The sequence below is a fragment of the Macaca thibetana genome, chromosome 10 (genome assembly GCF_024542745.1).
Source record: "Macaca thibetana thibetana isolate TM-01 chromosome 10, ASM2454274v1, whole genome shotgun sequence".
Taxonomy (NCBI): domain Eukaryota; kingdom Metazoa; phylum Chordata; class Mammalia; order Primates; family Cercopithecidae; genus Macaca; species Macaca thibetana.
In genome coordinates this window covers 64,430,282-64,444,061 of record NC_065587.1, presented here as the reverse complement: position 1 = coordinate 64,444,061, position 13,780 = coordinate 64,430,282, and the positions used below count along the sequence as shown (strand labels likewise).

The 13,780-nt window shown below is 52.1% G+C and overlaps 3 protein-coding genes across 15 annotated transcripts in view; 2 read left to right on the top strand and 1 right to left on the bottom strand.

Moving 5' to 3' along the window:
- Positions 1-10,350, top strand: part of CEP250 (centrosomal protein 250) — a 62,336-nt gene extending 51,986 nt beyond the window's left edge. For 10 of the 13 annotated variants that reach the window (XM_050806965.1, XM_050806970.1, XM_050806967.1 and 7 more), the window contains 6 exons: positions 382-2,997; positions 6,136-6,246; positions 6,430-6,588; positions 7,331-7,432; positions 8,397-8,456; positions 9,739-10,350. In XM_050806965.1, coding sequence (XP_050662922.1) covers positions 382-2,997; positions 6,136-6,246; positions 6,430-6,588; positions 7,331-7,432; positions 8,397-8,456; positions 9,739-10,002 — 3,312 coding nt within the window. In that variant the 3' untranslated portion in view covers positions 10,003-10,350. The other 3 variants (XM_050806968.1, XR_007729327.1, XM_050806972.1) reach the window with 3 other exon arrangements.
- The window catches only part of LOC126964261 (ubiquinol-cytochrome-c reductase complex assembly factor 1), a 292,878-nt gene that overhangs the window by 206,387 nt on the left and 72,711 nt on the right, over positions 1-13,780 (bottom strand). The gene's annotated exons all lie outside the window — the stretch shown is intronic.
- The window catches only part of LOC126964247 (reactive oxygen species modulator 1), a 186,771-nt gene continuing 186,082 nt past the window's right edge, over positions 13,092-13,780 (top strand). The window contains exon 1 of the mRNA XM_050807205.1: positions 13,092-13,097. The gene's annotated coding sequence lies outside the window, so the exon portion shown is untranslated. The remainder of the gene's footprint in view (positions 13,098-13,780) is intronic.

Sequence of the window (13,780 nt, the reverse complement as noted above, 5' to 3'; positions counted from 1 at the left end):
TAGTCCCTTGGGCCCACCTTGGCCTGTGGTCATGTGTCCCACTTCCTTCAGCAAGTCTATCAGTTCCTCTGGCTGTCTCCATGTCCCTGGGGGCCATTATTAAGGTTCCAGTTAATCCTCCTTCAGTTGCTTTTTCTGAATTTGAGGTTGATATTTTTGCCCCTTGTCCTGAAGGACCAGAGTCTGCCCTGGGCATAGCAGAGTCCTGGGAGGTAGTAGGGATGCTCTTTTACAGTATCAGATTAACTGGAATATACTACCACTTTTTTGCCCAAGTCTTTGTCACTGCTAGTGCCACAAAATAAGAAAGAAAAGGGCCAGTGTTGGGGTGACAGTAGCAGGGAAGTGTAGTTTAAAGTGGCTTTTCATCTTGTCTTCTAGGGTGAGCGAGAGTTACTTCAGGCAGCCAAGGAGAACCTGACAGCCCAGGTGGAACACCTGCAAGCAGCTGTCGCAGAAGCCAGGGCTCAGGCAAGTGCTGCTGGCGTCCTGGAAGAAGACCTGAGAACGGCTCGCTCAGCACTGAAGCTGAAAAATGAGGAGGTGGAGAGTGAGCGTGAGAGAGCCCAGGCTCTGCAAGAGCAGGGCGAGCTGAAGGTGGCCCAAGGAAAGGCTCTGCAAGAGAATTTGGCCCTCCTGACCCAGACCCTAGCTGATAGAGAAGGGGAGGTGGAGACTCTGCAGGGACAAATCCAGGAACTGGAGAAGCAACGGGAAATGCAGAAGGCTGCTTTGGAATTGCTGTCTCTAGACCTGAAGAAGAGGAACCAAGAGGTAGATCTGCAGCAAGAACAGATTCAGGAGCTAGAGAAGTGTAGGTCTGTTTTAGAGCATCTGCCTATGGCCGTCCAGGAGCGAGAGCAGAAGCTAACTGTGCAGAGGGAGCAGATCAGAGAGCTCGAGAAGGATCGGGAGACTCAGAGGAGTGTCTTGGAGCATCAGCTTCTAGAACTTGAGAAGAAAGACCAAATGATTGAGTCCCAGAGAGGACAGGTTCAGGATCTGAAAAAGCAGTTGGTTACTCTGGAATGCCTGGCCCTGGAACTGGAGGAAAACCATCACAAGATGGAATGCCAGCAAAAACTGATCAAGGAGCTGGAGGGCCAGAGGGAAACCCAGAGAGTGGCTTTGACCCATCTTACACTGGACCTAGAAGAAAGGAGCCAAGAGCTGCAGGCTCAAAGCAGCCAGATCCATGACCTGGAGAGCCACAGCACCCTTCTGGCAAGAGAGCTGCAGGAGAGGGACCAGGAGGTGAAGTCTCAGCGAGAACAGATCGAGGAGCTGCAGAGGCAGAAAGAGCATCTGACTCAGGATCTCGAGAGAAGAGACCAGGAGCTGATGCTGCAGAAGGAGAGGATTCAGGTTCTCGAGGATCAGAGGACCCGGCAGACCAAGATCCTGGAGGAGGACCTGGAACAGATCAAGCTGTCCTTGAGAGAGCGAGGCCGGGAGCTGGCCACTCAGAGGCAGCTGATGCAGGAACGGGCAGAGGAAGGGAAGGGCCCGAGTAAAGCACAACGAGGGAGCCTAGAGCACATGAAGCTGATCCTGCGTGATAAGGAGAAGGAGGTGGAATGTCAGCAGGAGCATATCCATGAACTCCAGGAGCTCAAGGACCAGCTGGAGCAGCAGCTCCAGGGCCTGCACAGGAAGGTAGGTGAGACCAGCCTCCTCCTGTCCCAGCGAGAGCAGGAGATAGTGGTCCTGCAGCAGCAATTGCAGGAAGCCAGGGAACAAGGGGAGCTGAAGGAGCAGTCACTTCAGAATCAACTGGATGAGGCCCAGAGAGCCCTAGCCCAGAGGGACCAGGAACTGGAGGCTCTGCAGCAAGAACAGCAGCAGGCCCAGGGACAGGAGGAGAGTGTGAAGGAAAAGGCAAACGCCCTCCAGGGAGCTCTGGAGCAAGCCCATATGACACTGAAGGAGCGTCAGGGAGAGCTTCAGGACCACAAGGAACAGGCACGAAGGCTCAAGGAAGAGCTGGCAGTGGAGGGACGGCGGGTCCAGGCCCTGGAGGAGGTGCTGGGAGACCTCAGGGCTGAGTCTCGGGAGCAGGAGAAAGCTCTGTTGGCCCTCCAGCAGCAGTGTGCTGAGCAGGCACAGGAGCACGAGGTGGAGACCAGGGCCCTGCAGGACAGCTGGCTACAGGTCCAGGCGGTGCTCAAGGAACGGGACCAGGAGCTGGAAGCTCTGCGGGCAGAAAGTCAGTCCTCCCGGCATCAGGAGGAGGCTGCCCGGGCCCGGGTTGAGGCTCTGCAGGAGGCCCTTGGCAAGGCTCATGCTGCCCTGCAGAGGAAAGAGCAGCATCTCCTTGAGCAGGCAGAATTGAGCCGCAGTCTGGAGGCCAGCACTGCCACCCTGCAAGCCGCCCTGGATGCCTGCCAGGCACACACTCAGCAGCTGGAAGAGGCCCTGAGGACGCGAGAAGGTGAGATCCAGGACCAGGATCTCCGATACCAGGAGGATGTGCAGCAGCTGCAGCAGGCACTTGCCCAGAGGGATGAAGAGCTGAGACATCAGCAGGAACAGGGGCAGCTGCTAGAGAAGTCTCTGGCTCAGAGGGTCCAAGAGAATATGATCCAAGAGAAGCAGAATCTAGGGCCCGAGAGAGAAGAGGAGGAGATAAGGGGCCTTCGTCAGAATCTAAGGGAGCTACAGCTGACTCTAGCCCAAAAGGAACAGGAGATCCTGGAGCTGAGGGAGACCCAGCAAAGAAACAACCTGGAAGCCTTACCTGACAGCCACAGATCCTCCCCAGTGGAGGAACAATCTCCAAAACTTGATTCTTTAGAGCCCAGGCTGCAGCGGGAGCTGGAGCGGCTACAGGCAGCCCTGAGACAGACAGAAGCCAGGGAGATTGAGTGGAGGGAGAAGGCCCAGGACTTGGCACTGTCCCTAGTGCAGACCAAGGCCAGTGTCAGCAGTCTGCAGGAGGTAGCCATGTTCCTACAAGCCTCTGTCCTGGAGCGGGACTCAGAACAGCAAAGGCTGCAGGTGAGTCACTCCACGGGGAGTAAGGGCCAGGGGACACACCCCTGCCTGGCTGAGCTCAGGGACTGCCCACCACCCTGGGCCCTGTGGCACCCCAGGGGTATGAGAAATCTGAGATCATGAGCACCTCAACGTTGGTAGGATTCAGGCTACTGTGCTAGTCAGGGAAGATACAAAGAGGATAAGACCCCACAGTCTGCCCTCACAGAGTTCGCAGTCTAGCGGGTAAACAGTGATAATGCAGTGTGGTTGGTGCCTCACAGAAGTTTAGTATGCCCCAGGCATGCTGGAGGGATACCCACCCTTTCCTGGGAGTGGGTCCTGAAAGCCTTTCTGGTAATAATTGTGTTTAAGATTAGACCTGGGCCAGGCACGGTGGCTCACGCCTGTAATCCCAGCACTTTGGGAGGCCAAGATGGGCAGATCACTTGAGGTCAGGAGTCCGAGACCAGTCTGGCCAACATGGTGAAACCCTGTCTCTACTGAAAATACAAAAATTAGCCAGGCATGCTGGCACGTGCCTGTAATCCCAGCTACTTGGGAGGCTGAGGCAGGAGAATTGCTTGAACTCAGGAGGTGGAGGTTGCAGTGAGCTGAGATCGTGCCATTGCACTCCATCCTGGGCAAAGAAGCGAGATTCCTTCTCAAAAAAAAAAAAAAAAAATAGACCTGAAGGGACCAGTAAGGAACTAGCCAAGCACAGGTTGGGGAGGAGCATTCGGGGGAAGAGGAAAAGAGGGCGAGAATAAATGTATCTGTGTAGATGGTTCAGGTTGCATGGGACAGGGAGGATTTGGTAAGAGACCGGAAGACTGCAGGGCCCACACCTGTCAGGGCTTGCAAGTCATGCTGAGGACCTGGGTGGTGGGAAGCAGATGAAGTGTTTGCGGCAGGGGAGTGATGTGATCAGACATACAGCTCAGAAAGATTGCTCAGGCTGCCGTGTGGAGCAACAGCAGGTCTGGGGAGACCCACTGGGAGGCTGTACTGGGAAGTCCAGAGGAGAGCTCGTGCCCTAAGATGGAAAGTGTGAATGGAGACATGGGGGTGGGTCTGAGAGGTAGGACTTGATTGGCTAAGAGGTGGGAGGAATAAAGAGAGGGCAGAAAGAAGTCAAAGATCACACTCAGGTCCCTGTTCACCAAGATGAAGAGAAGCAGATGTGAGAAAGAGGAGTGGAATGATGCGGTCAGTTTGGAAATGGAGGGAGGAGCCTGTGGGCAGCTTAGTAAAATGATCTGAAGTTGAAGGATGGAGTTGAAGCCAGAGACACTTTGGCTTCAGTTAGAACAAATGGGTTTCATGTAGGTAGAATGTTGAGTGAGAGGAAGTGGGCTTAGGAGAGGACTTCAGGGTGTAATACTTAACCTCAAGGTCAAGCACCGTGTCTTAGTCACCTTTGTACCCCCTGTACTGAGGACAAGACCTGCAGAGAACAGGCAAAAAGGAAAGCCAGGTTGGCTCGACAGAGAGAGGCATCATCTCCTGTGCTAAGAGACGCCCAGTCCAGTTTTCCAGGGAAATAGACTCTACATCCTGGTCCCTTGACTGAGCCCCAGAGAACCCCAGACACACAGTCCCCTAGAGAGATCTTTCTGGAAACTCACAAAGCTCTGCTCTTGGCAAAGGGCAATATGAGGAGAAGGAGGTCCATCTGTGAACTTTGGAGTCCAGTTCCAGGGTTTGAAATACAGTAGTGCGGCTTATCAGCTGTGTGACCCTGGGTGAATGCCTTCACTCTGATCTTTGATTTCTCATTGGTAAAATAGGCATTGGTGGTATGACATGGGATGATATGTATGAATTGCTTAGGAAGAAAGCACTAAGTGGAACTCCTTTCCTATGTTCAGGCCCATTCTTACAGGCACAGCAAAAGTAAGGTATGTAATTGGGCAGGAGGGCACTTCCCACCCATACTCTTGGGTTACTAAGCAGTATTCACTCAGCAACATAACTCGGGTCAGAGTCACTTCACCCACTGCCCCCTCCAAACAGACAGGGACGCCTGTCAGATGCAGCCCTCCATTGTCATGGGACCATTTTTTTTAAGCGTTTTACATGCCAGGCACTATTACTCTCAGTTTCTTCCACAACTACCCTGAAAAATAGGAACTCTTACTGTCCTTGTTTTATAGTTGAGGAATGGCATTTCAGAGAGGTTAAGTCTTCTTTGGACTGGTCCAAAGTCATGGCCGGGCACAGTGGCTCACGCCTGTAATCCCAACACTCTGGGAGGCTGAGGCAGATGGATAACTTCAGCCCAAGAGTTTGAGACTAGCCTGGGCAACATGGCAAAACCCTGTCTCTACTAAAAATACAAAAATTAGCTGGGTGTATGGGGCGTGCCTGTAATCCCAGCTGCTCAGGAGGCTGAGGCAGGAGAATCGCTTGAACCTAGGAGGAGGAGGTTGCAGTGAGCTGAGATCACGCCACTGTACGCCAGCCTGGGCGACAGAGTGAGACTCTGTCTCAAAAAAAACAAACTCATAAATGGCAGGACTGGAATGAGATCTGAGTCATCTGTCTCTAGAGCCCAGACTTTCTATCACCAAGCTCTTCCTCTCTCCCAGGCAATCCACATCCACATGCATACACTTGTTTTCTCTTGTTCATCTCTTCTTGACCATTATCATTTATGAACCACAGGGCGCCTAGAAAGTATCTAGCATGAGGCTTCCCCACTTACCCAAAGGGACTTAACTCAAGGGCTTGATCCATGTGCACATAGTCATTTTATACATGAGGAAATTGGGGTTTGGGGAGAGCTTGTGCTTTGACCAGAGTCATAGAGCCACTGAGTGGTGACATGGCACCCAGCCCTGCGTGACTCCAGAGTCCGTGCTCTTCCCACAGCACATCAGTGCCCTGAGTCATTGCTCAGCCTTCTAGGAAATGTGAAGTGAGCTGGGGACTCTGGTCCTAGCTTCCTTGCTAGCTCACTGCATATCCTTGAGTAGAGGCCCCTCTGCTCCTTTGTTTTACCCATCTGTAAAATGAAGGTTCTGTACTAGAATGACTCAGAGCCTCTAGGAAAAATAAGACAAAAGCCTGAGGAGAACATTGAACTGCTGTTTCTGTGGAGGGTGGGTTGGTCCGGATATGAGGTTGGATATAATTTTGCTCCATACCTCGGTACCCTAGGATGAACTGGAGCTCACCAGACGGGCTCTGGAGGAGCGGCTACACAGCCCAGGTGCAACCAGCACAGCAGAACAGGGGTCCAGAGGGGAGCAGGGCATGCATCTGGGAGAGGTGAGCTGGGGGCTCTGGGGGAATAGATGGCCCAGCAGGGAGCTCCTGTCCAGGGGTTTGTCCCCTTCCCTTGGGAACTGGGTTCCTGAAGCTTAGACCTGCCAGATTGGTCTGTGTGTCCTCTGTCTGTTCCCTACCTGTCTTAGGGGCTGCCCAGGTGAGAATCACAGGTCTTTCCCACAGGTCTCAGGAGTAGAGGCTGAGCCTAGTCCTGCTGGAATGGAGGAGAAGCAGTCATGGAGACAAAGGCTTGAACACCTGCAGCAAGCGGTGGCCCGGCTGGAGATTGACAGGAGCAGGCTGCAGCGCCACAATGTCCAGCTGCGGAGCACCTTAGAGCAGGTGACCTCTCTTCTGGTCCAGTGGGCATGCATCTCCACTTCCTGTGTGGCCCCCAGAGCATAGACTCAGTAAACTACAGCCCAAGAGTTTGGGCGAAATTCAGCCTGCTGCCTGTTTCTGAAAATTAAGTTTGCTTTTTTTCCCCCAAGATGGAGTCTTGCTCTGTCTCCTACAGCTGGAGTGGAATGGTGCGATCTCCACTTACTGCAGCCTCCACCTCCCGGGTTCAAGCAATCCTCCTGCCTCAGCCTCCTGAGTAGCTGGGATTACAGGCACACACCACCATGCCTGGCAAATTTTTGTCTTTTTAGTAGAGACAGGACTTCACCACGTTGGCCAGGCTGGTCTTGAACTCCTGACCTCGTGATCCACCTGCCTTAGCTTTCCAAAGTGCTGGGATTACACGCCCAGCCTTAAAAATTAAGTTTATTGGAATACAGCCACGCATTGTCCATGGCTGCTTCCCTGCTATGTCCCACAAAGCCTACAGTACTTACTGCAGGAGAAGTTTGCTGGTATTTGCTCCAGAGGCCTGAGAGGCTAGCCCTGCCTCTTCTGCTTCAGGAGCACTTCTTTGCACTGAGGCCTGCCCTAGCTGTGCTTTCCTCAGCCAGGAATTCTCTTCCCATGGTTACTGTCCCCTCGTACACCTGCACAGGCACTGGCCACTTCTGGAGAAAGGCAGCTCTGCTCCAGCCACAGAGCCAAGCCAAGCCCTGATTTCTTATTTGCACCTTGGCAGGTGGAGCGAGAACGGAGAAAGCTGAAGAGGGAGGCCATGCGTGCAGCCCAGGCAGGGTCCCTGGAGATCAGCAAGGCCATGGCTTCTTCACCCACACAGCAGGTTTACCCGTTTTCCTCAACTGCAGCCTTAGAGAGCCCAACCCCAGCCACCAGAAACTCAGCCCTCCTCATTGCATATCCCAGGCCAACAGCACTTCAGCTAATCCAGAGGGCCCCTCCTGACTGCGTTCTGCCCTGCTCGGCACAGCTCAGTCCGTCCCTGCCCTGAGAAGGAGGCCCAACGTTGGGGTGGGGGTTGGGGTGGCATCAGGGCTAGTGGCCCTGCCTTCTGAGGGACTCAGATTTGTGCACTCCCAGACCAGTGCCATAGGCTGGTCCAGGAGTGGGGCTCATGGGGCTCTGCTCAGGATCCCTGGTGTATGGGGGTTGTGTGGTACTTGCCAGCTCCTGAGGAGCCTAGGAGCTTGATCACAGCTTGATCTCTTAGACTTTTCTACAGTGTTGAGTTTACAGGCTTAGGGTCCATGGTTTTTCCTGGAGCCAGTGTCCCTTTTTTGGGTAAGAGGCTTGGGGAAGACTCCCCAAACCTGCACTCGTTTAGGTGAGGTATCCCTGCCAACAGACACAGGCTTGCAGCCTGGCAGGGAGGCACTGTTTATGGTGACTGAGCACTAGCTCTCCATCCCTTGTCCTTTAATGAAAGTTCTCAAGGGCAGGCACCATGTCTTCCTCTCTATATCCTTAGCTCACAGCCCAGGGCTAGCACAAAGCAGATACATGGTGTACTTCTGTTAAATTAAAACATGCCTCAGAGAAGCAAATGCCATCCAGGCCTTTTGGATGTTTTGCATCAGGTCTCCATGGTGTTGCCCATTTTGCTGGTGTGGGGCCTCTCCTTGCCCCAGGGCCTGCTGCCCCATAGAGGTCCAGTCTGAGTTCAGATGCTTCTGGCCCATAGCCCTTGCCCAGGCCCCTAAGTTTGTGATGAGGTTCTGCAAGGAATCTTGCAGAAACCCCCGAGTGGGAAGGCCTATTCCAACAAGAGTGCCGTTTGTCTTCCTTAGGATGGGAGAGGAGGACAGAAGAACTCAGATGCCAAGTGTGTGGCTGCACTGCAGAAAGAGGTATGTTCTGGATTTTCTAAGCCCATATTCCCTCCCTTGCACTCAGGCCCTTTGTGCTCCTCCAGCAGGGAGAGGGGAAGCTCCTGCCTTCAGAGAACTTCAGTCTCCACAGGAGGCAAGAATAGTCCCAGTCCCAACCCCATCTCTCATACGCCTAGGGTGGGAGTGGGAAAAAAAGCATGATTCTGGCCCCCGACTTCCAGATCCATACTTAGAAAGGATCTGTGTATCTAAGGAAGAGGGCTGAGGAACAGGCAGAAGATTCTAGGAGGACAGGTGGGAGCAAGCGGAGTCATCCTGGCCTCCCTGCCCTCAGAGGTGCCCTCGCAGCCAGGACTGTTGCCAGTGCCCCAGGCAGAGGAGCCAGACACCAACACAGGCTCCAGGCCACACAGCTCAGCTCGAGCCCCAACTCGCAGAGAAGCGACTTGAAGAGCCTTCCTGCCTCTTAGGCCTCACCTGAAAGTCCACTCTCCCTTTCAAGGCCCAGGAGTCATAAGTGTTACCTTTTTATTTCTGAGCCTGTTTCAGAAATTAGTAGTCACTACTGCCAGGGCCTGACTCTGTAGCTAGACCTAAGCTATTACTCTGAATTCTATTAAACTCAGATTCTTTTTCTATTTTATTAAAAACTCAAAGGCAGGTGCGGTAGCTCACACCTGAAATCCCAGCATTTCGGAGGCCAAGGCGGGCAGATCATCTGAGGTCAGGAGTTTGAAACCAGCCTGGCCAACATGGCGAAATACTGTCTGTACTAAAAATACAAAAATTAGCTGGGCCTGGTGGTGTGCACCCGTAATCCTAGCTACTCAGGAGGCTGACACACAAGAATCACTTGAACCTAGCAGGGTGGAGGTTGCAGTAAGCCGAGCTTGCATCACTGTACTCTAGCCTGGGCAACAGAGGGAGATTCCATCTCAAAAAAAAAAAGTCAGATAGTGGTTATACATGAGTATATATTGTTATCAGCCTCATCAAAATGTACATTTTAAATCTGGGCATTTTTCACATGTAAATTATCTTTCAGTGAAGTTGATGAATAGCTTTGTTGTTTTCAAGCTCCCTATTTGAGTCACATGTGCAGCCAGGATTGAGAATCACTTGATTCTAGAATTCCTAAGGACCCTTCCCCTAAACCCTCTAAAGCCTGTTTCTGAGATTCGTGTATGTGGTAGAGTTGATTCAGATGCTCAGCCAACGAGCGTCACAGGAACACAGAGCAGGAAGAGCTGGGACTTCAGGGCCCTCAACTGCTCTCCCTCTTTTTTATCCTGTCCACCAGGTGGCCCTGCTGCGAGCTCAGCTGACTTTGGAGCGGAAGCAGAAGCAGGACTACATCGCCCGCTCAGTACAGACCAGTCGTGAGCTAGCAGGCCTGCACCACAGCCTCTCACACTCACTTCTCGCTGTGGCCCAGGCCCCTGAGGCCACTGTCCTGGAGGCAGAGACCCGCAGGCTGGATGAGTCCCTGACTCAAAGTCTGACATCCCCAGGGCCAGTCCTGCTACACCCCAGCCCCAGCACTACCCAAGCCACTTCCAGGTAGCAGCCACAGCCAGGAGCACACAGACAGAAGACTGCACCGTGGGGTCACGGCCCCTCTGCACACCTACAGGCTTGCCAAAGGAAAAGCCTGGCTCTGTTAGGCACCCAGGCGCCCCAGGTCAGCGGGTGTTCCCAGGAAGAGGAAGTAAATCTGCAACACTTGGGAGGGCCCCAACTCACCTGGGAATGAGGCAGATTGCATTTGCTTGCTCCCTAATGGAATCACCCAGAGGAGTGCCTTGCCCTGGCTGAGGGACATCCACTGCCTCTCGTCTAGAATTTATTTTCCTAGCACTTCACCACCTCCTTCAACTTCCCCTTCAACAATAAACCCTGGGATGTTTGCATTAGTTTTCTGCTGCTGTCTCCACTTGTGCAGCTGTGCAGCAGCACCACATCAAGGGAGTTTATCAGGGAAGAACTTGCCAAAGATTCCTGTCGAGGTAGCATGCATTTATTGTACACCATGCACTGTGATAGGGAAGGGTTACAGAAAACATACAAGACAAAGCCCCTGTCCACAGAGAGCCTGCAGTCCAGTTGATGAGAACAGGCTAACACTCATTTATGAGTCAGAGGCAATTCTGTGTACTGACTAGAAGAACTGTAGAAATTCCAGGGGCTGAGGAAAGGAGGCAGGAACTGGCCCTTGAAGGATGGAGTGGAGTCGGAGGTGTTGCCAAGCACACAGTGAGAAGACTGGTCTGACTGTGGCAGGGGGTTGGGGCTGAGCTTGGGTGGGTTGATGGGGGAGATTATGGAGGATTAAAAGAAGTTCTGGGGCCTCAAAAACACAGCATTGACCTTTAGCTAAAGTCAGAGTCTCTGAGTTCAGAACCTCCTCATGGCCTCATTCCTCTTCTACTCTGGGTGAATGTCCTTGAGATGTCTCTTCCTGGGCATATCAGCTGGAACTGATCTGGCCCCCTGTAGTCTAGCCATGTGTCAAGCCAATCAGGAGGATGGACTATGGCAGAACTTCTCACCATGGGCTGGTCCTAGTAGAGGCTGGACAGAACCCAGCTCACAGGCTTAAGACCTATTGCTGGCAACCTCCTCAAAGCCTCAAAATTGTTTTATTTTTTTAAGAGACAGGGTTTTGTCCTGTCTTCCAAGCTAGAGTGCAGTGGCACAATCACATCTTACTGCAACCTGAAACTCCTGGGCTCAAGTGATCCTCCCACCTCAACCTCTCAAAGTGCTGAGATTATAGGTGTGAGCCACCATGCCCAACAAGAACAGTTTTTAAAGAAGCAGGCCATTTCCTCTGGCACTCCCACCATAATCTGGAATTCCTCTTCACTAAGCCTGGGGATAGAACTGAGACCTAGCTAAGAATCTGGGGGGGAAGAACAGCAACCACTCACCCAGACCTCCTAATTTGGGGCTCAGCCCCATTATGTCTCGTTGTACCACACAGAGTAGGCCTGTTCACAGGAGCTAGAGTTTTGTTCCAGAAACCCACACGTGCAGCTCAGCAATAGATGCTTAGTGAAAACTTCCGAAACCCCAGAAATGGATCTGGGACCCCAGAAATGCTGTCCTGGTCCCTCCTTCCAGTCAGATTCCCTGTAACTCAAAATCCTTACCTAGCCTTTAGGCCATTTCTTTCTTTCTTTCTTTCTTTCTTTCTTTCTTTCTTTCTTTCTTTCTTTCTTTCTTTCTTTCTTTCTTTCTTTCTTTCTCTTTCTTTTCTTTCTTTTCTTTCTTTTCTTTCTTTTCTTTTCTTTTCTTTTCTTTTCTTTTCTTTCTTTTCTTTCTTTCTTTCTTTCTTTTTCTTTCTTTCTTTCTTTCTTTCTTTCTTTCTTTCTTTCTTTCTTTCTTTTCTTTCTTTTCTTTTCTTTCTTTCTTTCTTTCTTTTTTTTTTTTTTTTTTTTTGAGACAGAGTTTTGCTCTTGTTGCCCAGGCTGGAGTGCATTGATGTAATCTCGGCTCACTGGTGGCAATCTCCACCTCCTGGGTTCAAGCGATTCTCCTGCCTCAGCCTCCCGAGTAGCTGGGATTACAGACGTGCCACCATGCCCGGCTAATTTTGTATTTTTAGTAGAGACAGGGTTTCTCCACGTTGGTCAGGCTGGTCTCGAACTCCCGACCTCAGATGATCCACCCACCTTGGCCTCCCAAAGTGTTGAGATTACAGGCATGAGCCACCGCGCCCGGCCCCTTTAGGCCATTTCTATGCTAGGGGTTGTCAGAGACAAACAAGACTTCTCTTGGTTGTTCACTTGTTACGTCCTCCAACCCTGGTTCTCAGGCTCGGGCTGACAGAGGGTCCCTGTGTTTTACCTTCGAGTTTCTTATCAGCATCATTTTCTATAGGTCACGAGCCAGGGCCTCAGGCCCCACATACCTTCTGGGCCTCAGAGAGGTTCCAGCAGCTGAAAGACATCTTAGAGGCTGCCAAGCAGGGTCTTTATTCAGGACTAGACTAATCTGTATTTGCTCTTTTTCCATCCAACCTTCAAGAGCCCCCCAGCTCCATTATAGACCTTGGCCTAGGGTCTTCCCCGCCACCAGATATTCAGAGCAGGGTTGGCCTTCAGTTCAGGTGTAGACCATGCTCTTGCCCTGATACTCGAGCTTGTGGACGATCTTCCGCTCCAGCTTCCTGAAGTACACTTTCCTTGTCCAGTAGCAGGATTGCCTCTGTGGAGTATTCCACCAATAATGGTGACAACTGCTGTTTTCATCAGCTCCAGACCCAAAGAGACCTGAAGTGGGGAAGAGTGAAGGAAGGAATATGTGTTATCCAGGGGGGACCCAACTTTGCCTAAGGGCATGAGGCCAGAGCCTTCTTTCCTGACCTTGTCACATGTGGCAGAGCATAACCAGAATGGTGAATCCAGCAGATGGGAGGAGTCCCTGGTAGTCCAGCCAGTTCTTGTAGATGTACTTGAGGAAGGTGTGACTGGTCGCCAGAACATGCAGGGAGTAGAGGTTAGAGCTCAGCCACAGAGGTTATCTTCTTGCAGAAAACTTTCCCCCTTCCTAATCTTCTTGTCTGCTTTGATAGAAGCTAGTACTGGATGGAAAGGCCTGAAAGCAGAAGGGGACAAGAGTCATCAGAGACTGGGCAATGTTCTTGTTCCCGGGGAGTGCTGGGATCTGGTGGGTGCTGCCCCTGTTCTCTCAAGGATCCCACGTGCTTTGTGTGTTAGAGCAGTGACCATCACCTCCCAACCCAATGACCTTTGCTCCTCTGCTTTCCACATGGGACTGCCATCACCCTGAAGGCAGAAAAACTGCCTGGCATGAATGTACCCATTAAAGAAGGAGAAGCTAGTGGTGTATGTTGGGATAAGGAGGGTGGGGAGTGCACAGTTACAGCCTGCACAGGGAGGTCAAGATCAATGTTGGCACCAAAGTGCCAAAGGCTGTCTACGCCAGGTCTGGGGCCCCCACTGGTCATACCGCCAGATAAGACCATTGCAGTCCACACTAGGTTTGGAGGCTTAGACACCCACAGCATGTGGGTGTTCTCATACAGGCCATGAGTATTTGGGGTGCTTTAAATGCAGGGGGGTTCTGTTGTCCACATTATTCTCAAAGCCCAGAATAGTCCCTGTTTCACTCTACAGAGATAGGAAGGCACTGGGGCTCACAGAGTGGTGCTGCTTCCCACCCTCGCCCTCCTGCCCCCACCTGAGCACAGTGTGGCGCTCAGTGATGGTTATCCTGTGTTCCAAATATGCATGACCCAGGACTGGCACAGTCGGAGCTCGGGGTCTAGCTGTGACATGGGGATCAGTTGGAGTAGCTTCTTGACCAGGCGGAATTGG